This window comes from Polychytrium aggregatum, assembly GCF_025602895.1.
Source record: "Polychytrium aggregatum strain JEL109 chromosome Unknown BJ171scaffold_37, whole genome shotgun sequence".
NCBI classification, from domain to species: Eukaryota; Fungi; Chytridiomycota; class Chytridiomycetes; order Polychytriales; genus Polychytrium; species Polychytrium aggregatum.
In genome coordinates, this window is record NW_026516239.1 from 180,811 (window position 1) to 205,084 (window position 24,274).

The window sequence follows — 24,274 nt, forward strand, 5'->3', positions numbered from 1 at the left end:
AACTGTGCCAAGGACATTGCAACCGAATGTATCTCTACCGAACGTATCTCGACCGAATATCTCTCTGCCAGGTGCATTGCAGCCCGCCAGCCAGAGCATACTTCCGTGGGATCGTCGCACCCCGTCCGCCAATGCAACCCCATCCAATGCAACCCCATCCAATGCAACCCCACCCAATGCAACCCCATCCAATGCAGCCCCACCCAATGCAGCCGCCCCGCGACATCGGTTCGTCCTTGGCACGCCACCGCGCAATCAGCCGCCATCGACGGCCCTGATCCAGCCCGCTCCTGCGTCGCCTCCATCTCGCCTGCTGGGTTGTCGGTTCAGTCCAGTCCACTTCAATCCAGTCCAGTCCAGTCCAGTCCAGGGCAGCCCAATCCAGTCCAGCCAGACCAGACCAGACCAGACCAGATCAGCCTTGCTCGACCCAGTCCTCGCCTGCGACCGCCATGGCACACTCCTACTCCGACGAGCACCTCCACCTGCTCGCCGACCATGCCAGAACCGACAACGAGCTCGGCGACTCTTCGGATAATGACTGGAATCTCTCCGAAACCACCCGTACTGAAGGTACCGTTTGGCCCGATGTCCAGAGCCCATCAGGGGTCGGGCTACTGCAATAGCCAGTCGACGCAGAGCCTCGCTCGTCAGACTTGTGGCTGAAACATCCCGTTGACCCTTCTCCAGAGCATGGCTTTGTGGTCCACAAGGACCTCCATTACTATTGGATCCGCCTTCGCTACTACGTCCCTGTGTTGACCTGGCTACCAAGCTATCAGCTGGAGCATCTTCGCAGCGACGCCATAGCCGGCTTGACAGTCTCTTGCCTGCTTGCCCCACAGGGCCTCTCGTATGCCCAGGCACTCGTCAAGATTCCCCCCATCTATGGTCTCTACACCTGCTTTGTGCCGCTCATCATCTACGGCCTGCTGGGCACCTCAAGGTCGGGCCATCTGTAGTCGCTCGCTCTGTCTGCTTTGCCCGGCCCACCTCTGTCCTATGCACCGCAGGGCTTGGTCGGCTGTCGTGACTGCTGGCGCTTCCTGCCCATACCCGCCCTGCTTTCTCATCGGCTCGCTTGTTTGCTTGCTTGCTCGCCGCCGTCTGCTCTGACCAACTGCTCTGGCCAACTGCGGTGCATCCAACGGTTGCTCGCCGTCGCGGCCCTCGCTAATCTGGGGCTCGCTGTTGCCTGGTCTCTCTTGGAGTCGTACTGATCCATCCGTGGTTGCTTGATGCTTCGTCTCGGCCAACCCCACAGGCAGCTTGGCTTTGGCCCCGAGGCCCTTGTTTCTATCCTGGTCGGCGCCAGCATCAGCGAATGGACCTCCCGGACCTCGGCTGACAATGTTGGTGTCCTCTCGGCCGCCGAGGAACTCGCCGAAAAGATCGAGATTGCCAATCTCGTGGGGCTGATGGTCGGACTCTTTACCTTCCTGCTTGGATTCTTCCGGCTCGGCTTCCTCGACTCGGTGCTGTCCCGCGCTCTCTTGCGCGGGTTTGTCACTGCCGTTGCGGTCGTGGTCATGATCGACTTGAGTCCCTCGCTTCTTGGGCTGGACCTCAAGGTCGACGGCGTCCCTGCTGTCGAATACGACGAGGGCGACTCGCCCATCATGAAGCTCATCCAGACCCTCACGCATCTGCATCTGACCCACGCCCTGACTGCGGTTGTCTCTGTCTTGAGCATTGGATTCCTGCTGGTCACAAAGTTCTTCAAGGCGCAAATGTCAGATCGCAAGTGGCTGTCGGTGGTGCCCGAGATCCTGGTCCTCGTCGTTGCCTCGACGGCCCTCTCGCAGCTGTTCCGGTGGAATGATGCTGGCGTCGCCGTCCTTGGCACCGCTGCCGGCGGCTTTGTGACCCCCAAGATCCCCACGATCACCCTGGCTCGCTTCAAGTTCCTGATGCTTTCGTCGATTCTGATCTCCATCATTGGCTTTGTTGAGTCCATTGCCGTCGCCAAGACTTACTCCACCAAGCACAACTATCCCATCTCGCCCAACCGCGAGCTGGTTGCCATCGGCATCGCCAACGCCGTCGGATCTTGCTTTGGCTCGTGGCCGGCCTTTGGCTCGCTTGGCCGATCTGCGGTCAACGACTCGGCTGGGGCGAGAACGCAGCTCGCTGGCCTGGTGACTGGCGGTGTCATTCTGTGCATGATCCTGTGGATCCTGCCCCTGTTCTACTACTTGCCCAAGGCCGTCTGCTCCGCTATCATTGTCGTCGCGGCCCTGAAGCTGATCGAGCCGCACGACTTCCATGTTCTGATCAACCTCCAAGCCTGGAACGATCTGAGTCTGCTCCTGCTGACTTTCCTGACCACGATTTTGGTGTCGATTGAGGCCGGAACTCTGCTCTCGGTCTCGGTTTCTCTGCTGTTGGTGGTCAAGCACACAACCAAGGTCGGTATTCCATTTCGAGTGTATCCACAGCAGCTGCCGACGTTCCTTGCTCACTTGGCCGAACGATGGCTTTCTGCTCCATCCTGCTGGAATCGCAGCTTGGCAACCGTTGGCCGGAGCCGTTCGCTGGGCCCCGATCGTTAACACCATCATTTATCGATCTCTGCTGATGCATTTGCCCACAGACGCGGCTCGCTATTCTCGGCAGAACCACCGTTCTCGATCCCAAGACGGGAACGCTCAAGTCCAAGTTCCGCAGCATCCATGACACCCGGCGCATCGAGCGCATCGAAGGCGGGCTGATCATCCGGATTGAGGAGGGTCTCTTTTTCGGCAACACGGGGCAGCTCATGGATCGTCTCAAGCGTATCGAACTTCACGGCGATATCGGCGTTCATCCTGGAGAGGAGCCTATTGAAGGCGGCCAGATTTCGGGCGGTCAGCCGCTGCGTAGTTTGATCTTTGATGTCGAAGGCGTTGTTGACCTGGATGCGAGGTAGGCCCCTGCTTTCGTGCGCTTGTCCTGCATCCATGTACACTCACACTCACACTCACACTCACACTCACACTCACACTCACACTCACACTCACACTCACACCCGCGGCCGATGACAGTGCCACACAAACTCTCTACGAGATCTGTCAGTCGTACAAGGCCCGCGGCATCATCGTATGCTTTGTCAAAGTCCGCAAGAATTGCAAGCCGTGGTTTGTGCGTTCGGGCCTGTACAATCTCGTCGGCCGCGATCACTTTTTCAAGAAGATCAACGAAGCCATCGAGTACATCAAGCGCGAACAGGAACGCCGAACTCCAGAGGCAAGCCAGACCCATTCTGACTCTGTACAGGCATCGCTGGCCACGGATAGCAACGTTCTCATCCAGGTAGAGCAGTCGACGCCCCGTGCCAGCGAGGACGAGACAACCTTGGATGTCCAGCCTGTCGGTGGCGGCCACAGACTCGGCCGTAGCAAGTCCACCAACCTGCCTCGCAACCGCAACTCGCTCCAGCCTCTCCGTCAGCCCGAGTTCTTTACCGACAGCGAATATGAGGCCGATCCTGAGGACGAGCCCCGCCGTCGTCGCAAAGCACAGCGTAATAGCGACTATCGTGGCCGCGACGTCGATTGATGGCCGGGCCGCTTGATTCTTCCCGACTATCTCGTCTTGGACAGCAGGACGCAATGTTTGTCGCCTTCCCTGTGGTTCGTTGATCGTCCGGCCTCAGTGGACCCATACACTTTCGTTTTTGTACCCTGTTATGCGCAGCTGTTGCTGCTTCCCTATGTTCGATTTTCCCGCACTCGCTGTATGTCTTTGTCCCGTTATTTTGTCGCTTGTTCCAAATCTCTCTCCCTTGGAAAATCTGGCTGGGTAGGCGCCGACCACTCCCGAGAGGGCCAGGCAAGTCCGTTATTCTGCCGTGCTGCAATGCCACTTGAGTTTAAGATCCAGGCTGCTAGATTCCGATGGTTACTTTGGCGTTCAATAAAGAAAGCACTGTGATTTGCTTGGCGTGCCCTGGGCCGATGGAGCGATCGGGCTGAATGATGGCGACCGAACCCCAATAAATCGGCTCGCCAAAGCCATCCTGAGATTCCGGCCTTGCCCACTCCCTCATCCGCGATTCAAGCGACTCGATCTCCAGGTGTGCTCACACGCCGGGAAGCCAAGCGACTCGAGAAGGTCGAGTATCTTGATATCGATACACCATGGAGCAGTTCAGAGGGTGGTGAATGCACCACACTCCCACATCGCCACAGGAGATCGACCGAGTGTATTCAAGACTGTGCTTCCCAAACCAACGAAACCAAAGAGATTGCCAACCAGGACGGGAAGCAATCGCACGGCTTGCTCACCGGGGCCTACAGAAGTTCGGCAGGCTACAGACATCTGAAGCCAGGAAGGAACTGTCCCGTTTCTTTCTGGACCGACTGTATCTATGATTCGTTGCCGTGATCCGGGAACTCAGGTACAATATCGTTGCACCAGCCATCGTCCGTTGATCGTCCCTGCATTCGCTGGAGAGACTCATAGACTTCCTCCAGCACACCCTTCGAAAACCGTCTGCTTTCGAGCCGGGCCTGATCCGCCTTGATTCTTTGTTGAGCGGTGGGCTTTCGACTGGGGGGCGGCGCTTCATTGAGGGAGTGCAGTGATGTTGACTGGCTTTTGGGCTCCAGATGCGATTTGGAAGTAGGTTCGTCTTTGAGCTCCTCGATGATCCGAGGCTTCTCGTAAAGCGCCTCCACTGCAGGCTTGTCGCTGCTCTCTGGGAGCTCTGGCAGCTTGGTCCCGATGCTCTCTGGTGGGATGGACGTGCGGCTCTGGCTCATCCACGCCATCGAGGCGATCCGATCGAGAGGCTTATCGTAGACCGCCATCAATAACCGGATGGGCACCAAAATCACCAGGGGCAGGATGAAGAACGCCGTAGAGTATGCCGATGCATCGTTTTTCGAGTAGCCTTGTGTGAGCACAGCGTTGCTGAGATCGAGTCTAAACCCGCCGAGGATCAATATGCTGATGTAGCCAAGAATCTTGACAGAGTTGTCGATCGATTTTTTGCACGGCATCACAAATATCCTGTGCACAGGACAGTAGCCGTTAGCCACTTGACACGGGCCAGCCAGCGTATCGACGGATATCTCGACTCAAGGAACTCACCTGAGAACAAGCCAAAACCATACAGCACACATCAAGCTGACGATGCGGTGGTATTCTGTCGACAGAGACTGTCATCAGCTGGCCTTCCGCAGCCCACAGCATATCGAGGGGCCAAGGTACTGTCTCGCTGCCGCATGAAACTCAGCAAAACCCCGCTTACCGTCCACTCCGAGCAAAATCGAGATCCCCATGATCGTCGTCCGCTCCACAATGTCGATTGAGATCCACCAGTAGTAAGTTGGCTTGTAAGCGCCGTGGAACACGTATTCGGGGCGAGACTTTTCATAGAGGTGGCCACCATTCTTGGCGTTCTTGACGATGAGAAAGAGCACAAGCGGGGCTACGATGCCCATCAGGACGATCACGGCGATCCCAAAGATTGTGGCTGCAATGTGGTTTGTAGTCCAGCACTGAGTAATCAAAAACGACGGCAAAATTTGCGATCAGCAGAGCACGATGCAAGGAAATCAGCACACCATGAAATATTCCAGAACTCTGTGTGGCTTGGTGCGATACCTACATCTACCCCTGGATATGTTCGTACCACTCTATACGGTCCCAGCGACCGACACACCATTGATTCAAAGGCTGGAACAGTGGCGATGTGTTAGAATGGCATGGAGTGGTCGCAAAGGCTGCCATCCGAGCATACACTCGAGTCACTTCTTCGATAGAGGCTTTCACACAGCATGCCGAAGGTATTGTAAGCAACATGCGCGGCCCTCAGTGCTGGTATATCCGTCGGCCGGACGAAGAAAATGCATCGCCGCCTCAAAAGATCGTAGCGGGACATAAATCACCTGTGCTGATCACGGGCAAGTGAGCCATCAGGAACAGCGCCGACAGGGTCGAGAAGATATTCGAGCGGTAGTTGGCACGAACCGTTTGGAAGATGCGCGTCTTTACAATTCGAGCAAGTAGTGGGATCCTTGGAACCAGAAATCGCACTGTCATGGTGCATGTAATGCACACTGCAAATCCAAAGGTGACCAGGGGCAGCATGCCATAGCCAAGTAGCATCTGGCCAAAGGAGTTGATCGGCGCGACGCACATGTTGTCGATCGGAACATTCAGCAGGGACGATGATACTGTCACGAGGTATTGCGCAATCGAAATGCCCGACATTCCTGTCAAAGTCGATGTGATTTGACAAACCAGGATCTGTGTTGGGACAAGAGAAGCTCAGTCAGCAACCCTGTACAGTGGTGCCTGCCGGGCCCCTGTCTCGCCACAGCACGTTGCTTACCAGATCATCGAGGAAGCATTCAGCCTCCTTGGGTATCAGATAGATCACAATTGTCACAAAGATCACCCCGAGAATGTAGAGCGATGGAATCAGGTACATTGTCTCAGACTGGCTGCAGTTGACGCATGTGCCGCCCCACATGTACAGTCCATTGGCGCATTTGGCACAGAGCCTGGAGCAAATGTCGTGGAATGAATATGAATTGTTGGTACAACTGCGTGCATCAGTAACCCATGTCTACTGTCATTGCTGCACGGTTCCACTCAATACCGACGGGCCATAGTGATCCGGCGAGGCGCACTGGTTGCTGATGGTGCATGGCGCAGCTCCCTGGGGATTCTGATTGCAACCTGTTCCAAAGCTGGTTAGCAAGCATCCATTGGAGGCGATGCATTGATGCCACATTCTGGTGACGCAGCTCCAAGGGCACCCAGATACAATATGGACTCACATCCGGTGTTGAACTCGCAGTAAAATACAGAGGCCGCAAAGACACCCGGGTCGCTTAGGTTGGCATCCGGATCGACCCAATACGACGGCATCACATGGATCCGATTGTTGTCGCAGATAACGCCGGCTGGGCATGCTTGGCAGGTCGAAGACGAAAGCAAGTTGTATGTGCCTTGAACGATGCAGAGATGGAGATGAACTTTATGACAGCAGAGCAGTCCCTTGTCGCATCGAGGCAAGGATGTCACACTTACCTTCGGGACAGGGAACACATATGGGCGCGGGTGAGAAAATCAACTCCCATCCAGGATCGCACTCTGTTTGATCGAGAAAGCCGAATGTTTGGAGAGTCTCATGAATATACACAGCGCAAGTGCATGAAAGCCTGTATGACGTGCGATTGACAGCTTCTCTTCGTGCCATGAGTGCCGGCTCATTTGAGTGCTTACGATAGTTGTCCGGCAGATCGCTCGGAACCTACAAAGCGATTCTGAGGTCAGAGCGGCACTCTATCGACTCGAGCTACAGCTCTGCCACGTCATCAACGATGTAATACATATGCACCTGGCTGTCGAGATTGTAGCTCCAAAACGAACACCCCGTGCAGTTTGTGGAGACATTCAGGTATGTCCCGGACGCAACCACGAGATTACTCTGGCTCAGATCGCTGCCGTTGATTGCATACAGAGTCATTGCTCGCTAGACGGAAGAAGCGGTTGAGCACTCGCGGTATTTGCAAGATGCTTGGCAACTATTGCAGCCACTTACGACAGCTTGGCCCAGGTTGTCAAATGAAACAGTGCCGGTGGCGCCGTTAAACGTCACGTTGGTGATGAGCGATGTATTTCCGTACTGAACACGACGATTGATGATATCTTGCATGGTCCAGGAGGCGTTGTTTTGAATCTGTGTGTCCTGTTAATACAGCGGCGGCTCAGAATATGACCAAGGATGCCTCTCAGAGCGGCTGCAAGCAAAGTCACGGCCAGTGGCCTTACCAGCCCAAGGGCCAGCGTATACACGGCATCGTATGCCAATCTGTTGAGACAAGCACACGGGCGAGGTGAGCCACATGGCGTGCGACTGGCACGCCTCGTTTGGTCAAATGCCCTCTCACAATGTCAACAGCGACATCAAGATCTCGACGACGACCCACCTGCAGTTGAATATAGCCTCGTCGTTGTGGTCGAGTTGAATTTGCGGATTGGCTCTCATAAACGAGGCGAATCTTGATTTCCATAACAGCGACGATGGGCTCTGGAATACGCTGTCGCTCTTCGAAACTGGTTTCCGAGACGGGCTGTCAAAGACGAGCCCGAAATCGACTGATGCGCGGCAATATCCAAATGCCCGACTGTATATGCGCTTACTTGAAATAACGCCGTTTGCAGTCATCAAGGTGCTGGCGCTATAGTTGCCACGAAAGATCGGCTCCAATGTCTACATTTCCTCCAATCAGTCAGGCCGAGAGGGCATGATGCAGTTATGACGGAATACGAGGATCTGATCAGTAATATACTCATTGTCTCCACGGCTCCAGTCGGTATGCCCGGTACATCGCCGGCTCGGTCAACTTGATTAGGACAATCGCGGCTACTACGGGTCGTCGGCTCCATCAACGCACCATCCAGACATATCTTGGGCCCACCAAAGACCACGGCGGTTTTGCTGCCGCGAAATAGAGACTCGCCGCCAAATGCGGCAATGCACAGACCAAGATAATCCGAGCCCCTTTCCGACGGAGATTAGACAGGGGCTGCTGTAATTTGCTGGCCGGCATCTTGGATCTGTCGTCGTCTGTTGTAAAGAAAGGCTGCGAAGGGCGTATCGCCGTCGGTTGATGGCGACAATGTTATACAAATCGACAGTGAACAAGCCAGCGATGGCCGTTCCCCAAAGACAGATCCGACTGCAGTACCTGTTTGAGGATCACGTTCATTCCAAGCGAGAGCCCCATGGACTCTGCTCCATTCGCCGCTGAGAGTCAACCGGCTCAAGTCAATATCTTGCGGTACGATGATTGCCCGGATCATCGATCCCACGGAGTCTCGGTACATCTGTAGTTACACGTACCTCCGCTTCCGTAGATGTCAGGAGTATACAGAATTGCAAACTGCGTGCGTGTACGTGAGATTAGACGGCAAGCAAGGTCGGAGCAAACATCCTATGCCTGCAAAGCTAAGCGACGCCGGGATGTCTTACATTCGTCCAGCCCATTTGGGCAATGAAGCGCACAAAGATCGACGCAATCTCGCGATTGCTCTGCGTCATGCGGAAGAAGGTCTGCGAAACGGCCATAGTGAGCGAGGATCTACATGCTGAGCAACCGGGCCAGATATTGGAGCGCCTCCTCCCTCGACGGATACGCAAACGGCAGAGAGGTTCATACCGGATACAGTATGGGGTCGATCAAATCCGTTGCCGTGCTGTAGATGCCGCATTGCGGAACCTAGCAGGTGCAATGTCAGATCCCATCAGGCTCTCGCACTTTCCCTGAGCACTCCTGTGAACGACGGTCGCGTTGATAAACATACGCCGTATGCCGACGAAATCACAGCTTCATAAACCGTGACTCGGCTGTATACATCTCCGATGATGCCCACGGCGTTGTCGTTGAGTACGGCTTGGACAGCCTGGGCGCTGCATTGTTCCGTTGGGTATCCGACGACGTGGACCGAGCCGATGTGCATTGCAAGAGATTGATGGTGCTCCGTGTCATTAGCGAGTGCGGCATGCGCTCTCGACAGTCCACTTTTCAATGCACTTTGAGCCATCAAATATGCTGCTCCGGCACTGCCACTGCGCTGTCGTCTCATATCAACACGAAGTGCATCACATCGCCGCGTGTGCGAAATCAGGTCCGGCTGGCGGAGACGCCCTTGCGGTTATGTACATACGCTCCGACTGTTCTCCCATAGAGGCTGTTCCCAGACGACCGGTGGACCAGGTTGATGATGGTATCTGGCCAAGGCAGAGGATCCATTGTGTATCGTCAAGGTGGCGGCTCTAGACATCTGGCGATGCCAAGGCCAAGGTGTGCATTCTGGCTGACCCGGCCCACCGACACTCACCAGAAAGCAGATCGGTGTTGTTGTTGATCTCTTCTACAGCCATCTCGATGCCGACTTGGAATTGCGCAACCCGGCCGCTAAGGACTGGATCGGAGTCGTCGCGGCCCAGGATTGTCGTGATGTTGATCGTGTTGAGGGTTTTGTTCTGAGCACGAGCCAGTGCAGCCGTCCCTGGATAGCGACCAATGCGCTCCACAGCCAGGACCAGAAGCCCATATAGGAGCAAATGAGCGAGCCGCATTTTTTTGGAATCCACCATGGCGTGCGGGCGAGGGCAAGGCCGAGGAGCAATGCCGATGATGGTGGTGGGTCCGCGGCTCCCTGCAGATGCAACGGACGTCCTGGCGCCGACACACTGCATATCCTGGTTCGTTGGGGCAGCCGTTCCCCGAGATCAGGCATGCATCACTCCGATTGACCGCCAGCCGGACCGCAGTGATTCGGCTTTTGTCTGGTGCACTTCCGCCACAGGCGAGGATGGCCCCGACGGCATCGATGCGCCCGCTGCGAACTGGCCTCTGGTCCCATCGCGATCTTGGTTGCGAACCGATCCCTCCTTCTGCTCATCTGCTTTTGCCCCCATCTGCCTTTCGTCTGTGCGCCATCCGTTCGAGGCCAATGCCACCCCCATCTCCCCAAGCACCGGCGACCACACACTAACTCCAATGAGCAAATATCTGGCAGATGCAAAGCTATTGCTACAGAAACATGCCCAGGACAGGGCCCCATCCTCGTCCGGCCCGGTCGCATCCAGAGCGACCGGCCCTGCAACAACGTCTCTGGACTCGGTCGTCAACAAGCTGGTGCGTGCTGCCGTGGGTGGCAAAGCCGCCGACGTACCCGACGGCGATATGGAAAAGTATGTCGTCGAGATGATGATGAAGGAGGCCAGTGCCGCCAAGCGCAAATATGAGCAACGTGGGGCCGCTGCGTACTTTGACCAGGAAAAGCAAAGGTAAGCTTGCCCCTGCCGTTGGCGAACAGCATCCACCACAGCATCGCTCTATGCCCAGAGCTTCAAATAGGCTGGCCTGCCCTTGGCTCGGTGGATTCGGACGTCCCTAACGCTGCCATGCCATATTCTCCCAGCAACCTGCCCAAACCAAACAAGCGATTCCTGATGAACATCATCAGGAGCACCGACGACCACAACAAGGCACTGCTGCGGTCATTAGAAGCAGAGACCGAGGCACAACGCTTGGGTCGGACTATGGGCCGATCTGGCGAGAGCATCGAGGAGTCCCCACGGAGTGGGGCTGTGAGGCCCACCGGCCACTCGGGCCTTCATCTCAGCGACGTCCAAGCTCCTTCTTTCAGCCCGGAGCGGCACAAGCGGCGCAAGCATGATTCTGCCCACGAAACCGTCGCTGTGACAGAGAACGAGCCTGCCACTGTATCTACCAAGCCCGTGCTGACCCACCGTGGCCGGGGCAGCGTCGGCTCTTCCCGGCTGGACAAGTATTTCCAAGATGACTACAATCCCCGTCTCGATCCCGACAACTTTGACGACGGCAACATCGATGCCTATTACGACACAGTCGAGCGCCTCTATGAGCAGGGGCAGGCGCCGAAGCAGAGCACGGAAGAAGAGCGGCGACACAGCGAGAAAAAGTCAAAAGACAAGAAAGCCAAGGACAAGAAAAAGAAGCGGAAGAAGGAGAAGGATCGGAAAGAGGGGCGCTCGCGAACGGCAAAGCGCTCATCCAAAAAGTCCAGCAGGGACAGCCCGAGCGAGAGCGAAAGCGACGGCAGCTCGTGAACGCAGCTCCTCCATGCGCAAGCTGGACATTGCTTTGTTTCGTCAATATCAACGCATGAATGGCGCTCATCGATGGTCTGCCATGAGGCATGGATCGAATGCGATATGGCGCGAATGTCGATACACTGCACTGTCGGCACTCACTCTGGTTTATTGTGCGCTCTCAAAGCCCGGGGCTCAGCCGGATTCCTCAGGGATAGCATCCCACTTTTTGGCGTCCTTGAGCAACAACTCCTCCTCTTCACGCTTCTCGGCTTCTTCTTCCAGTCGCTCCCGCTCCTCTTGCTCCTTGCGCTCCTTTTCGTTTTTGCTCCAGTACACAAAGTACGAGATAAACAGGATGAGCAAGATCCCAGCACACATGCCAAAGACTATGGCCGTCTGGGCTCCCACGGAGATGGGTGATCCGTAGACGCTGACAGCAAACTTTGTAGTCAGCAGGCAATAGCTGTAGCGCAGATACAAGTCAGCTCTTGGATCAATGGGCGTCTTGGTGTTCATGTACGGAAGAAATCAATCGGCGAAGCCATCGCCCTTACCTATACGAGGGGTCAATGACCTTGGCCGAAAACATGTAGATTCCGTCGTTTCCGGATGACCAAGTTATGGCTGAGTAACTGCTGTAGTTCAATATCTGGTACACACTCGAGGCACTGAAGGACTGGGCATTTGGGTTGGTCACAAAGCAGCTCTGATAGGACTGCGATGAGCGTGATGCCAACCAGTTAGTACGTTTCCGACGATCGCCTTGATTGCGCCGGACATATAAGAAGCATTACCGATGGATTCCAGGCGCTGAACGGATCCGACGGATTGGCCGCAATCGCACTTTGCCATGTTTGTGGTGCCGAAATACATCCAACCTGCAGCGCAGCACCAGAGCGAGCCGAACGGGATGGCGTGAAAACAGCTGTCAGGACGAGGCAGCAGCTTCCTAATCTGCGGGCCTGCCTTATAGGAAGTGAAGCACAGCCATGAGTCGTGGTCAACAGCCCCTCGCAAACTGCCCACCTGACCAACGGTCGTGTTGAAGCTGAATGTTGTGCGCCCGTTATCTTCCCAGAGGACAAAGTTTGCTTGTAGCGTCTCCTGCAACACACTTCCGTCGTAGACATCAAATATTGGCACAAAATTGTATGCGTAGTACGCTGGAATCGGCGGTCCATACAGCGAGCAGTTGAAAGATACAGTCTAGGTCCCGAGTGTGGTGAGCAATCGGTCAGTCGAGGCGGTAGAGCACAAGGCTTGTGGCTGTCGAAGGGAAGAATTGCAAGCTTGCCTTGTCATATGTCGCGCCTGTCGCCCAATTGATCCAAGACCCAGCTGCAACGACAAAGGTCGAAGCTTGGCAGGATGTAGCTTGCCCAGACGGATAGCGCAGCTTGATGTGTCTGTTAGCCGGACAACCAAACTCGATATTGGAGATCTGTCGAGCCACAGATCCGTTGGCAATTCGTGAGAAAGTATCGTTAACACTGTGCACCATCAGTCAGTCTTTTGGCGGCCGATGTACCTTTTGCGTTGTAGCACAGCCAAGGGCGATGCTGGTGGGCTGGATTTTGAGCAGGGTATTTCCCGGGCTCTGGTAACTCTGTGGGGATATTGATCCTTGATAGAGCACATTTGTGGTCGCCAGGGCCCCGAAGGAATACGACACCGTCTCTTGGGCTGGCAGCGTGGTGAGGTTGATTAAGGATTGAGAGGTTGTTGAAAACTGTGGAGACAACCGAGCGAATCGATGAGAGTCGGATGCTGCCCGTTACATACTAGACAGGCTCAAGATGCCCAGAGGTACTGTAGAGTGGTGCGAGATCCCTCTGAGCCTGTGTCAACATACAAAGACTGCTCCTTTCGAGCCCGGGTTTGGCGTTAGCGCAATCTGGTAGGGCAAAACATCATCTAAGGGATCGTTGATACATGACATCAGAATGTTAGAAAGTCCGTGTTTGCTTGTTAGAGTCAGTCAACCGCTGAGCATCAGCAACACCACGCAGCACCCTTGGCATTTTTTGGTGTGCGCAGCGCTTGTCGGACTTACGAACGTCCAGAATATAGTTGCCGCTGATGTTGGCGCTCCAGCTTTGGTAATTGCAGGCGAGAGACGAGATCGCACTGGGCACCAAACACACAATAAGCCCCTTTAGTTGCTTGCTTGCATTTCATCCCTCGATTCAAGTGCCGTTCGAATGACAGAGCACGTGAGATGATAACCACTTGTGCAGCCAAGCGAGATTGCTGGCGCTCTGGAGCCATGGTACCTGAGGGATTCGATCTCGCTGGGTACGGGAACGTATCGGACATTGATGCTTCCTGGGACCGTTCCAGAAGGCGAAACGACCTGGAGACGGCCGTATACATCGACCGCAATCGACGACGTGGCTGGGGCAAAAATCGATCCGGTCATGGTCAGTGCGTCCGCATTGAGCATCAGCCCGAACGTGTACAGAGACAATCGGCTGCTCGACACAGATCCACAATCTCCGAAAATGCCAGCAGAATGTGACGTACCATCGGTGGAAAGAACGCCCGATGCAATTTCATAGAGCTGCGAGAGCCCGAGCTTGCCGAGAAAGAGTCTGAGAGGAGCGGCCATCAAATTGCGGTACGGCGTTAAATATGAATGCACAGGCCACCAAAGTCTCGGAGAAATGAAATCTGTGATATGCGGGTACTGTGATGACCCGTGCCCCACCTATTTGACGATGTCATTGCCGCAATCAATCCATCGGCATTGGAGACGACTTGAGACACATATTCGGTGGCCATCAGCCCGGTGGCCGTTGTGGTTGGGTCTCTGCTGAAGAGTTGAAACTGAACTACCGATGTTCCTCCGTCGGGACTGCGGAATCCGAGCATATGCAGAGATAATACACAGGTGAGTCGCCAGGGCCACTCGCACGCGGCATAGCTTTCGAGCAGAGTCCAATGCTTGCCTGTATGCCAGTGAGTCTCCCCATAGGAGCATATCGGCACCTCCTGTGCTCTGAGTGATTCGTGGAATAGAGTTCTGTGACAAATTTGATGAGGAGGCGATAGGTAGTGTGATGATCGCGATGAGATACTGACCTGGATGGATCGCACCCAAAAGACCAAGGCACTTATCGTACTCTACTGCAAAGTTGTTGCAGGACGCCCGTGACTCCAAACCGAATCGTACCTTCGCACCTGCATCCAGAATGGGTGAGTCGGCGTCCAGGCTCGCAAAGAGGTACCCCAGGGAGACGGCCAAGCTGTTGGCCATGTCGATGATAATGATCTGGTCCCGGCCGTCCGAGCGACGGATGAGAGCAGACAGCCTGGATCGAATGTGGTCCACCGACACATCCCGGACGAAGCCACTTCCTACGGAAGCCGCCGAAGCCGTGATTTGGGATGACAGGTCCAGTGCTTGATATGTTTGTCCGCCATTTGTGCTGATGAAAATGACGCCGCTGCCCTGTGTCTTCTGCCAAGCAATGACAACCGCATTCAAGCTGACCGAAACGCTATAGTAGTTACACCACGTCGGCTGTCGAAGCGAATTCAGGCTGTATGGGGAAGCCGGTAAGCCTCCTTGAGCAGCCACAAAGCTGATTGCATTTTGGCTGAAATATAGCCCAGAAGTGGTCAAGGCAGCAACCCCGGCTGAGTTCGAGACCATCATCAGGATCGTGCCGGCCAATCCAGTTGGCTGGATGTTGGATGCCGAAAGTGAGCCAAAGAGCGGAAGCTGGGACATCAGGAATGTGGCGTTCGATATGGAATAGGCTTGGGATAGAACCACATTTTGATTGCACGGATCAACAGAGAGCCAAAACGGACCGACAGTGTTGCTTGGACTGATGGTGGCTGGGAGTTGCGCCTGCCCTGACCCCGCGTTGGAGTATTGCAGAACGTTGAGATATACGGGCGTTTGGGCAACCAGGCAGTTCAACACAGCCACCCCAGCGCTCGCCAGCAACATTGGAATCAGGCCAGCACTGCTTGCGTTGTAGCTCAGCGCCCAGTATCTAGAACCAGGCGGGAGCCAGGATCGCCATGAGATCAGAAATCAGCCGGAATCAGCCAGGTTGAAGGTAAAAAATGAAGGGGACGCTTTGCATCATCGCAACATACATGTTGGACTTGTCGTATGTCAGCGAATTGATTGCAACTGAGCGGCTGGACGGAAACGAAATGATGGGTGAGTCACCCAGGGCCTGATATGCAGCTGTGAGTCGCCGAGAAGCCTGTCAGGGACGATAAAGGCTTGTAAATGAACACCATCCGAGCTTCAATCCCGTCTCTGATATGGGTGCCATGGTCGGCAGAGAGCGGCAGACTCACACTCCCGGGAGTAGCTGCTGTTCCGGCCAGTTCCGATGCCGTAGCCGAAGCTTCGTCAATAAGCCAAATATACGCTGTAAGATTGGACGTGTATGGCGCTACTGCGTTGGAGGCTGTCTGACCGGTAATGCTTCCAGATGCCATGTACCATCTGTAGCACGTCTGCGGCTGGCTGAGATAGACAAAGTACGTGTCGGTGGTGGATGGATTGCCGTCCCTGTAGACCTGGAAGCCCTGAACGCCACTCTGCGAGCAGGAAAAGTATACTGTCGAGTTTGGCAGTGCCGAGCCCGAAGAGACGACCATTGTGCAAGACGTTGGATAGATCCAGGTGACTGAAGACGTTGCAGAAAGATACGTGGCTGCAAACTAAGGCGATCCGCAACACCATGGAGCATACAGAGACAGGGAGGATCAGTGACGAGGGACACGGAAATCACACAGCGGAATGTCACGATATGCCGGATTGATGGTGCGCCAAAGGCGGAGAGCGAGTCGTCCATGCGATGCGGACCTGTTGGTTGATCTGGATCGACTGAGGGTTCATGGAGAGGCCCATGAAGTAGAGCCGCCCCCGACCAAAGTTGGCCAAGTACGCCGCATTGAGGTATGGGAAGCTCGCTGCGGAAACGGACAGCGATTGTGTTGGAGTGATCCACAGCAGCAACAAAAGCGCGTGGATAGTGTAGAGGCACTTGATGGACACCATAGCGATTGCTGGTCAAGACGGAGCATCCAGCAGAGCCTGTTGGCGAGGGCCCTTTGGCGCCCAGAAGGCCAGCGGCCGTGGGAAAGCGCGCGGGTGTCTGACCGGATCGAGCCGGATCGAGCCGGATCGAGGCGCGGCCAAGAAATCAACACACGCTGCCGCAAGCACAAGTCGGGCGCCGGATGCGCTGATCCTCCCCAGACGCAATCCAATCCGTCCCGAGCCAGAAGGGCATCGCTGCGGTCCTCTGTCTCGGTCCTTGGCCAGCTGCATCGATGAAAGCTCGAAGAAGACAAGTTGCCGGAGAGACACATCCAGTCGGAACCCCGACGAGCCACGGGGGCACGGCGGCGCCCCTGTCCGAGCATCAAAAGAGGGCTCAGGAATGTATGTGCTATTGCTGCGTTTGCTGTCTTTGGCGGTGGAAATGAGCCGGGTTTCGCCCGCTGTGAGTGTCGTCGCTCGCTTATTGCAGCAGAATCGTCGGAAATGGCGGCAGGGTCTTCGGGAGCACACCATTGGACTCACATCGCCTGCTGTGCTCCAGCACGACATCGTTTCAAGCAGCAAAATGTCAAGTCGTGGACACTTATCCTCTCGCCCAGCCTCGTGCTTCCGGCGCTGTATGTGATTGCCGTTATCTTCATCCCAATTGGCTGTGTGCTATATTACTCGGGACAATCCGTAAGTTGGCGGCCCCATCCCGCATCCTCGCCTGGCGTCAGCCGTGCCTTCTGCCGCCGTGCATCGACCACCCGTTCGCTGCTCGAGTCTGGTACATGCCACTTCTAATCCGAGCTGTCCATCACCGGCGCCCCACAGATTAACGAGGTTTCCTTCGACTACACGATGTGCAAGATGTTGGCTCCGTCACAGAGCTTCGGGCCTCCGCCATCAGACTCAACAAAATACGGTTTTGTTCAAGGCTGGAAGTACAGCATCTCGTCGTCGGTGTGCACCCTGCGGTTCAACATCCCCGCCATGATTTCGGCACCGGCCTATCTCTATATCCAGCTCACAAACTTCAAGCAAAACCACCGCATTTACGTCAAGTCTCTGAGCGACGCCCAGCTCCGTGGTGACCTCGTGCCCACCGCCGCGGCTCTCGGCGATCTGTCGTCGACCTGCGGCTGGCTGCAGTATGCAAACTGCCACACGTACAAATCCATTTCGGACTCGCTCTCCTTTTACGTTGGCACAAACAATCTGGACTGCCCCGTCATCAACGGCGTTATGACTCCCGTCGATAACGTCATTGCAAATGCCAGTTCCAGCGCGCAGTACTATCCATGCGGACTCATGGCCAACTCCATGTTTACGGGTAAGGGTCTGCAGTCTGAATCAGTCGCTAGTGGCCACAGCGATCCGCATCCGGTGGCCCAACACCCATCTGTTCTGTCGTTCCACTAACCCGGGACGACCACAGATGATATCTCAGTATTCGGATGCGTCTCACTCCTCAACAACGTGTCATGCACGAGTGGCCCGATCGAGTTTCAGGAAGAAGGAATCTCCTGGGGTTTGGACTCGTCGATCTTTGGGAACACACAGTGGAATCTGTCGTCCAACGGCATGTTGAGTCAGATTCCCACGATGTTGATTCCACCGCCGATGTGGCGTCGCAAATGGCCCCAGAAATGGGGCAACGGATACAACTCGACCAACCTGCCCAGCCTCGCGACCTGGGAGCGATTCCAGGTTTGGATGAGGCCCGCCGGCCTGTCGACCTTCCGGAAGCTATGGGGCATCTACAACGGCAACATCAACGCCGGGATCTACGAAGTCAACATCACTGACTGTAGGTCTCCTGCCGCTGTCCGATATTATCAAGCCCTCTGGGCAGCATTGTCCGCCAGTAAGCTGGAGTGACGTCGGGAAACACCAATACCTGCCCACTGCTGACTCACTGCGCTTGGCGCCCAATCTTCCTCACAGCCTTCGAGGTCATGCGGTTCTCGGGGACAAAGTCGATCGTGATCTCGACAGTGGGCATCATGGGCTCCCGCAACCAGACAGCCGCGATCGCATACCTTGCCGTGGGATCGGTTTCCGGCGTTGCTGCGCTGATCTTTACGATCTTGCACCTTACCGTTCCAAGGTGCGTCCAGATCAGTGGCATCCTTGTCTGGCCATCCCAGAGCTGCGGCTACATGGGGCTTGCCGACCAGCGTCAGCCGCACACTTCCAGATCCGTCTAACAGGCCCTGCATCCCCTTCCTCCCGTGGCCGCTCGCCTTTGGCGACTACAGGAAGCCTGGCGACCACCGATATCTATCGTGGGTGCGTGTGCAGGAAGCGAATCGCAAGCGCAAGTTCGACGTCAACATCGCCAAGAAACTCTAGCTCTAGTGGCGCATGGGACGCCAGAGCTCGAGATCGGTGAACTCGTGGCCGAAATGCATTTCCCGATTGTTCAGAGGCTCGTTTCTGGGACCGGGACCGACAATATCAGTCGAGGGCCCTATAGAATCACACTCGGCTCATTGCACGCACGAATGGCGCTGGAAACATCGGGGTGTGGTGTTACGGGAGTGGTATATTGAAGCAGTTCATTGTGCAATTCAGCAACAGGGATACGGAGGTTCAGCAACAGGGAGCAGACTGGGAGTCAAAACAGCGCGCAGCAGGACGGGTATTCGACAAACCTGAGTTGGGAGAGTGGCACAGAACGAGGTGAAAGGGTCAGTGATCGGCAACACATCGATCTAGAGACAAGCGACCCAAGACGCCAAGTCCACCACGGGGCTGTTCCGTGCACTCAGTAGAACCAATTGAGGTGGAAAGTCAACCACCACAATACTTCATCCAGATCCTGGGCCAGTCAAGCCCAGGATCCGTCACGTATCCCTTTTTCTCATCATTTCCAGGAACAGCGCGGGTGCGGCCCGAAGGACGGCAGGAGCATTCGAGCAGCGATACGGTACCTGGAGGCCACCTGGGGGTGCCGCACCGAGCGGTGGACGGCGCACTGGCTCGGAGCGAAGGAGCGACGGAGGTATTTGAAGGGGCAGCGGCTGATCACGGATTCTCTGCTCGCCCGAAACGCCACACAAGCCACACAGGCCGTCCTGTTTTGGCTGGAATGAAATCAATTTGCGATGACGGGCGAGGGCGCGCTTCTCTCCTCGCATCGCCTCGCCGCTTCTCGCCGAGAACAGCCGCCATCCAGGCCGTCATGCTGCCCACCCCCTGGAAGTCGAGGCCAGAGGCAAACGACCCAAAGCCAGCAACCCAAAACCAACGACCCGAGGCCAGTGACCAAGACAGAGCGTCGCCACCGCCCATGCGAATCCTGTAATGCATATGGGTGTATTGAGTCCGAAGCCGCATCCCCCACAATCCAGAGCGGCCTCTCCCCCACTTCCTTCGCTCGGCGTGCTTGGGGCCTGCTAGTTTTCCAACCTGACGGCATAGTTGACGAGGGAATCCATTTGCTTCAGCTCCGCCGCGAGCGAGTGGTGCTGTGAAGCGTCCGTGGCAGCGAGGTCGGCCGCCGGCTGCGCCGGCTCCACAAACTGCCCCGTCAGCTTCCAGCCTCGCTCCTCGACTGCCGCAATGAAGTCGTCTTCGGAATCATATCCGAGCCATTTCTTGGCATCTTCGATTCGGATGGATCGGTAGGACTGCTCCAGCAGCTTGAACGCTCGTCCGCGCGCAACTGCCTCGATCTCGACAAGAAGCAGCCGGACAATGTCCGAGTCGGCGTCATGGGCCCTGATGTCGTCGTAGATCCGGAACAGCTCTCGTCGATAAAAGTAGACCGTCAGTCGGGTCGCCAGCTGGAAGTTTGCGGAGGCCTCGAGGACCGCAGCGGGCTGGGCACGCTTGAGGATGAACCGGGCCGCCGCCACGTTGTTTTGGATCAGATTGATGAGGACAAATGCGCTGTAGTCCAGCTCGGTAGGATACTGAACAGTGAACTTTGCAGGCACCGACACTGGCACCGGCACCGAGCTTGGTGCTGCGTGTGCGTCCAAGGCCTGGACTTGGGCGCTTGCATTGGTAGCAGCGGCAGCGGCATCGCCGGGCACGACCTGGAAGCTGAGAAAGGCCTGGGTTTCCCGGTTTTGATAGTACTGGTTCAGCTGATCGTAGAGCCGCTCTTGGATCAGCTTGACAATCGAGGCTTGTGGCAGGATTTCCATGGCGGCGAGGGGTTGGGTGGGCTGGCGAGTGGTGGACGCTCTGGAGTCTGAGGGCATCAGACGAAAGCCATTTGCCTTCCAGTCAAGACCGACCCTGGACGCAGACCGATCACGTGGTGCGAGGGCGGCGACGATCCTCGTTGGCACTCGCCACCCCTCCGCTCATGCGCTCCACCGACGGTCCCGCCCTGCAGACCGTGGTCGTCAGAGGGAGGAGACAGCGCGGTGGACATGGGGCTGGTCGTTTGTTTCTTTCCTATTGACAAAAATACAGAGAGTTCCTCAGGCCGGTCCTCCAGCACACGGGATCGGCCTTCACTCGAGATATCCCACGCCCCTTCATTTCAACAAACCCCGCCGATCGTGCGTGTTCAGTATCGCGGCGGGACAACGGCCATGCTCAATACGAGCCATGGCGATCGGGGTGATGGGCATGGTTTCGATCGTGAGGCTCTTGGCTCTTGGTGCGCGTCAGAAGGACGATCCTTTCGGCGACGTTTCTCAGAGTATTCGATGAGATCTCGGCCAAGAGAGGCGCGGGTTTGCGCTTTCCACTTGAACGGAGGCCGCTATCGACACGGGGGAGGTCGGTAGACGCCATCTCGACGTGGGGCGGAATCGTGGAGGGAGTCGACTCGGCGGCTTCGGCCTGGTGAGGCGGCTCTTGGGGCGGGTGAGTCGAGTCGGAGGCGGGTAGGTCCTGGCCGGCGTCAGCGTTCGAGGTCACTGGGACAGCGAACGAGCCTGCATTTGGACCGGTGACTGCAGCACCGTGAGCTGGAACAGAGGCACCAGGCGAGGGCAAGGAACTGGTGACAGAGGGAGCATCAACCACCACCACAGGAGCAGTCGCTGACGAAATCCTGAGAGGGGCCACTGGCACTTCGGCTGGAGCCGCAGCCAAGGATCCTGGGGCGACCCCAGTAGCCACCGCTGCGGTGGTCGCTTGAGGATTGGCATTCAAGACCATGCCTGCAGCTGCCTCAGCTTGAGGGTCCGCAACTTGCTCGACAATTTGGTTGGGAACTGCGCGAGTGACTTCCGCGGCAGTGACCTGGGAGCCGTTCGCAATGGGCACATCCACAGCTGGTGGTGCAACTGTCTGAGGATGACCGTGGTCAGAGTGGGGATAGGGAGGTGAGCGAGCCTGCGACTCAGCGCCAGAAAGGGCAGGCTCAGCCGAACCAGATTCGGCTTTCGATGGTGTCTGTAGCGATAGAGGGTCGAGCTGAGCATCGCTTGCACTGGCTTCCTTGGGCGGAAGCGGGGGGCCATCAGCCGAGTCGTCAAACAAGGCCTCTTGATCATGCGAATGCGTGTGATCGCCGGCGTGGTGGACAGGAGTGGGTGAGGAGGGCCGGCCGAACTTGCCGTAGGAGGCGATTTCTTCATCTTCCTCGGCCGCATCGCAAGGTTGGCTCTCTGCCGAGGACTCCATTTGCGGTTCAGTTTGGTCGTTTGGCTCATCTTCATCATAATCTGCTTCGTCATCATCGTCGTCGTCCTCGGTCTCGTCAAAAGCCTCGGTTTCGATCACACGCACCATTTCAGCAAAGTGCACTCGTGGGGAGCGCGAGTCGGAGTGTGGTGAACTTGCGGCATGACCAGGGCGCTGGGGCAGCGGTGGAGGGACGGCGAGGGACGACGGATCTTGGGCTGCGACTCCAAGCGCTTGCTGGGCGAGAGCCTCGATTTCGGCGGGGAGTTGCCAGAAGGTCTCGTTGGTGTTTTGATTCACAAAGAAGACGAGCCCGTCCTCTTGGTGGACAGAGATCCAGCCGGGTACACCGGCCACGGGGAAGACACTTTGCTTGGGCAGTCCTTGCGAGAGCCAAGGGTGGTTAAGCGCCGCGGCCGCAGTGGGGCGCTTCTCAGGTTCAAAGCTCAGCAACAGGCGCACAAAGTCCTGGGCCTCGGGGCTGAGCACAACACCTCGCTTGTTGGTGAAGCTCAAAACAGATTTGCGAATGATGCTCAGCATCGCCGACTCCTTTGACTTGGGAGGTAAAAAGGGAATATCTCCAAGCAGAAGCTGGTATGTGAGCACTCCAAGAGACCATATATCCGCAGCCCATCCGTAGAACTCTTTGGGCTTCAGCACTTCGGGCGCCTGCAATGTCAATCGACGCGCGTCGGTTTATGCAAGGACAATCCACAAGCATTCCGGTATCAGATGAAAGTAAACATGCGGCTGTGTCAGTCACAAATATCTCGCTCCTCAATGCGCCGCCTTTCGAAGCAGGCGGCACTGCTCGTCCGCAGTAGCCTGCGGTGCCACGCACAGCGTCGAACCGGCCTGGAAACTCACCATATAGTACAGCGTTCCGACCGTCAGGTTCTGGCTGCTGTATCCAAATTCACTCGTGCAAGTACCAAAGTCGCAGAATTTGATCGAGGTCAGATCGGATCGGTTCATGAGCAGGATATTTGCCGGCTTGATGTCGCTGAAACCCAAATGCGGGACGCTCGGTCAGAGAGACGCTGAGAAACTGAGGCAGCGGCAGGGGCTGGTCTCATGAGCAGAGATTTGTGGCATTCGCAAGCATATCGAGAACCAAAGGCTCATCGCATGCAGCTCGACGTCGATATAACAGCTGTCGTACCGGTACACCTTCATGTGTTGGTGAAACCCGGCAACCGCCAACAGCGTTTCTCGGATCACCACACGGGCCTCATCTTCAGGGAAATACTCTTTCTCCATCAAGACGTCGAGCAGGGTGCACTCGCCTCTGTAGGGTCAGCCCACAACGACGGATTGTTAGCGTCTGTGCTGGCGCCAGTTGACTGGCATCCGTTGCATGGCAGAGTTGCAGCACCGGGCTTTCTGGCCAGACGACTGCTGTCCTCAGCCACGACAGCCTCCACACGCTCCGGCGGTGATCAAGCCGACGAGATGTTCGTCCACCACGAATCCATCAGTGGCAAGGCGTCCCCACAAACGAAAAGCAGGGCCGGTGGCGGCGGCAGCGACTTGGCTGCCCGACGCCGCATACCTTTCCATCACAAGAACATATCGGTTCTCGTCATCGGCATAGAAATCGATGAAGCGCACGACCCTGTCAGGCATGGCAAGCGAGAGCTCCTTGAGGATATCGACCTCTCGCTTGATAGCCTCGTTGTGCTCCGAGTATGCATATTCGTTCTCGCGGTCAAAGAACTTGATGATGACTGGCTCGCCGGTGGATGTGTTTTTGCCGGTCCAAACGTCCTTGAGGCTGGCAAATGGATGCGGTGCGAGTGAGTCGACCGATCCTGCGCTTGGTGGCGGATAGCAGATGCGTGCAGAGCACAGGAGGCAGGAGGCGGGCGAGGCAGTCGTCATGGACATCGCCTCGGACGACCTCCACCCACGCCGGCAGCATCAGGCACGGGGGGTGTGGGCCAGCGCTACGAACCCGTTCAGCGGAGATATGGGCCAGTAAGACATGGTGCTTGAGAGGAAGGCGACGGCGGACTGGCGGGACGATAATGAGGACGGTAGCGAAAGGAGAGCGGCGAGCAGTGGTGTTTTGGAAT

The 24,274-nt window shown here is 56.3% G+C and overlaps 7 protein-coding genes across 7 annotated transcripts; 3 read left to right on the plus strand and 4 right to left on the minus strand.

Annotated features, from left to right (window-relative positions):
* The first annotated feature begins 307 nt into the window (after nucleotides 1-307).
* On the plus strand, nucleotides 308-3,916 carry BJ171DRAFT_517128 (sulfate transporter family-domain-containing protein). The gene is made up of 5 exons (XM_053112093.1): nucleotides 308-573; nucleotides 691-946; nucleotides 1,265-2,408; nucleotides 2,594-2,904; nucleotides 3,024-3,916. Exons 1-5 carry the CDS (start codon nucleotides 453-455, stop codon nucleotides 3,535-3,537), a joined length of 2,346 nt encoding a protein of 781 aa, XP_052963795.1. The 5' UTR covers nucleotides 308-452; the 3' UTR covers nucleotides 3,538-3,916.
* A 430-nt stretch (nucleotides 3,917-4,346) lies between these two features.
* On the minus strand, nucleotides 4,347-10,099 carry BJ171DRAFT_629971 (uncharacterized protein; the record flags this gene model as incomplete). Its single annotated transcript, XM_053115610.1, has 20 exons — nucleotides 4,347-4,992; nucleotides 5,074-5,128; nucleotides 5,234-5,483; nucleotides 5,618-5,661; nucleotides 5,874-6,234; nucleotides 6,320-6,491; nucleotides 6,594-6,669; nucleotides 6,771-6,941; nucleotides 7,024-7,086; nucleotides 7,219-7,246; nucleotides 7,334-7,468; nucleotides 7,538-7,684; nucleotides 7,768-7,807; nucleotides 7,926-8,094; nucleotides 8,843-8,882; nucleotides 8,972-9,052; nucleotides 9,159-9,218; nucleotides 9,304-9,409; nucleotides 9,667-9,730; nucleotides 9,841-10,099. 20 exons carry the CDS (start codon nucleotides 10,097-10,099, stop codon nucleotides 4,347-4,349), a joined length of 2,967 nt encoding a protein of 988 aa, XP_052963796.1.
* Nucleotides 10,100-10,505: 406 nt separating this feature from the next.
* Nucleotides 10,506-11,599, plus strand: BJ171DRAFT_584861 (uncharacterized protein; the record flags this gene model as incomplete). The annotated part of the gene is made up of 2 exons (XM_053114332.1): nucleotides 10,506-10,795; nucleotides 10,930-11,599. The coding sequence occupies 2 exons, from the start codon at nucleotides 10,506-10,508 to the stop codon at nucleotides 11,597-11,599; spliced, it is 960 nt and encodes a 319-aa protein (XP_052963797.1).
* A 177-nt stretch (nucleotides 11,600-11,776) lies between these two features.
* Nucleotides 11,777-16,613, minus strand: BJ171DRAFT_601513 (cation channel sperm-associated protein subunit delta-domain-containing protein; the record flags this gene model as incomplete). Its single annotated transcript, XM_053115094.1, has 13 exons — nucleotides 11,777-12,047; nucleotides 12,139-12,299; nucleotides 12,611-12,790; nucleotides 13,113-13,313; nucleotides 13,437-13,498; nucleotides 13,638-13,711; nucleotides 13,858-13,978; nucleotides 14,108-14,175; nucleotides 14,292-14,438; nucleotides 14,707-15,588; nucleotides 15,695-15,777; nucleotides 15,905-16,150; nucleotides 16,419-16,613. 13 exons carry the CDS (start codon nucleotides 16,611-16,613, stop codon nucleotides 11,777-11,779), a joined length of 2,691 nt encoding a protein of 896 aa, XP_052963798.1.
* A 179-nt stretch (nucleotides 16,614-16,792) lies between these two features.
* On the plus strand, nucleotides 16,793-19,177 carry BJ171DRAFT_198964 (ligand-effect modulator 3 family). The gene is made up of 6 exons (XM_053106249.1): nucleotides 16,793-17,000; nucleotides 17,161-17,297; nucleotides 17,436-17,934; nucleotides 18,040-18,411; nucleotides 18,549-18,711; nucleotides 18,863-19,177. Exons 1-6 carry the CDS (start codon nucleotides 16,889-16,891, stop codon nucleotides 18,954-18,956), a joined length of 1,377 nt encoding a protein of 458 aa, XP_052963799.1. The 5' UTR covers nucleotides 16,793-16,888; the 3' UTR covers nucleotides 18,957-19,177.
* A 592-nt stretch (nucleotides 19,178-19,769) lies between these two features.
* BJ171DRAFT_517136 (uncharacterized protein) lies at nucleotides 19,770-20,994 on the minus strand. Its single transcript, XM_053112094.1, has one exon. The coding sequence runs from the start codon at nucleotides 20,813-20,815 to the stop codon at nucleotides 20,003-20,005; it is 813 nt and encodes a 270-aa protein (XP_052963800.1). The 5' UTR covers nucleotides 20,816-20,994; the 3' UTR covers nucleotides 19,770-20,002.
* On the minus strand, nucleotides 20,991-24,273 carry BJ171DRAFT_570186 (kinase-like domain-containing protein). The gene is made up of 5 exons (XM_053113618.1): nucleotides 24,154-24,273; nucleotides 23,752-23,973; nucleotides 23,362-23,487; nucleotides 23,067-23,202; nucleotides 20,991-22,868 (listed from the first exon to the last, which is right to left on the minus strand). The coding sequence occupies exons 1-5, from the start codon at nucleotides 24,183-24,185 to the stop codon at nucleotides 21,159-21,161; spliced, it is 2,226 nt and encodes a 741-aa protein (XP_052963801.1). The 5' UTR covers nucleotides 24,186-24,273; the 3' UTR covers nucleotides 20,991-21,158.
* Between the last annotated feature and the right edge of the window lies 1 nt (nucleotide 24,274).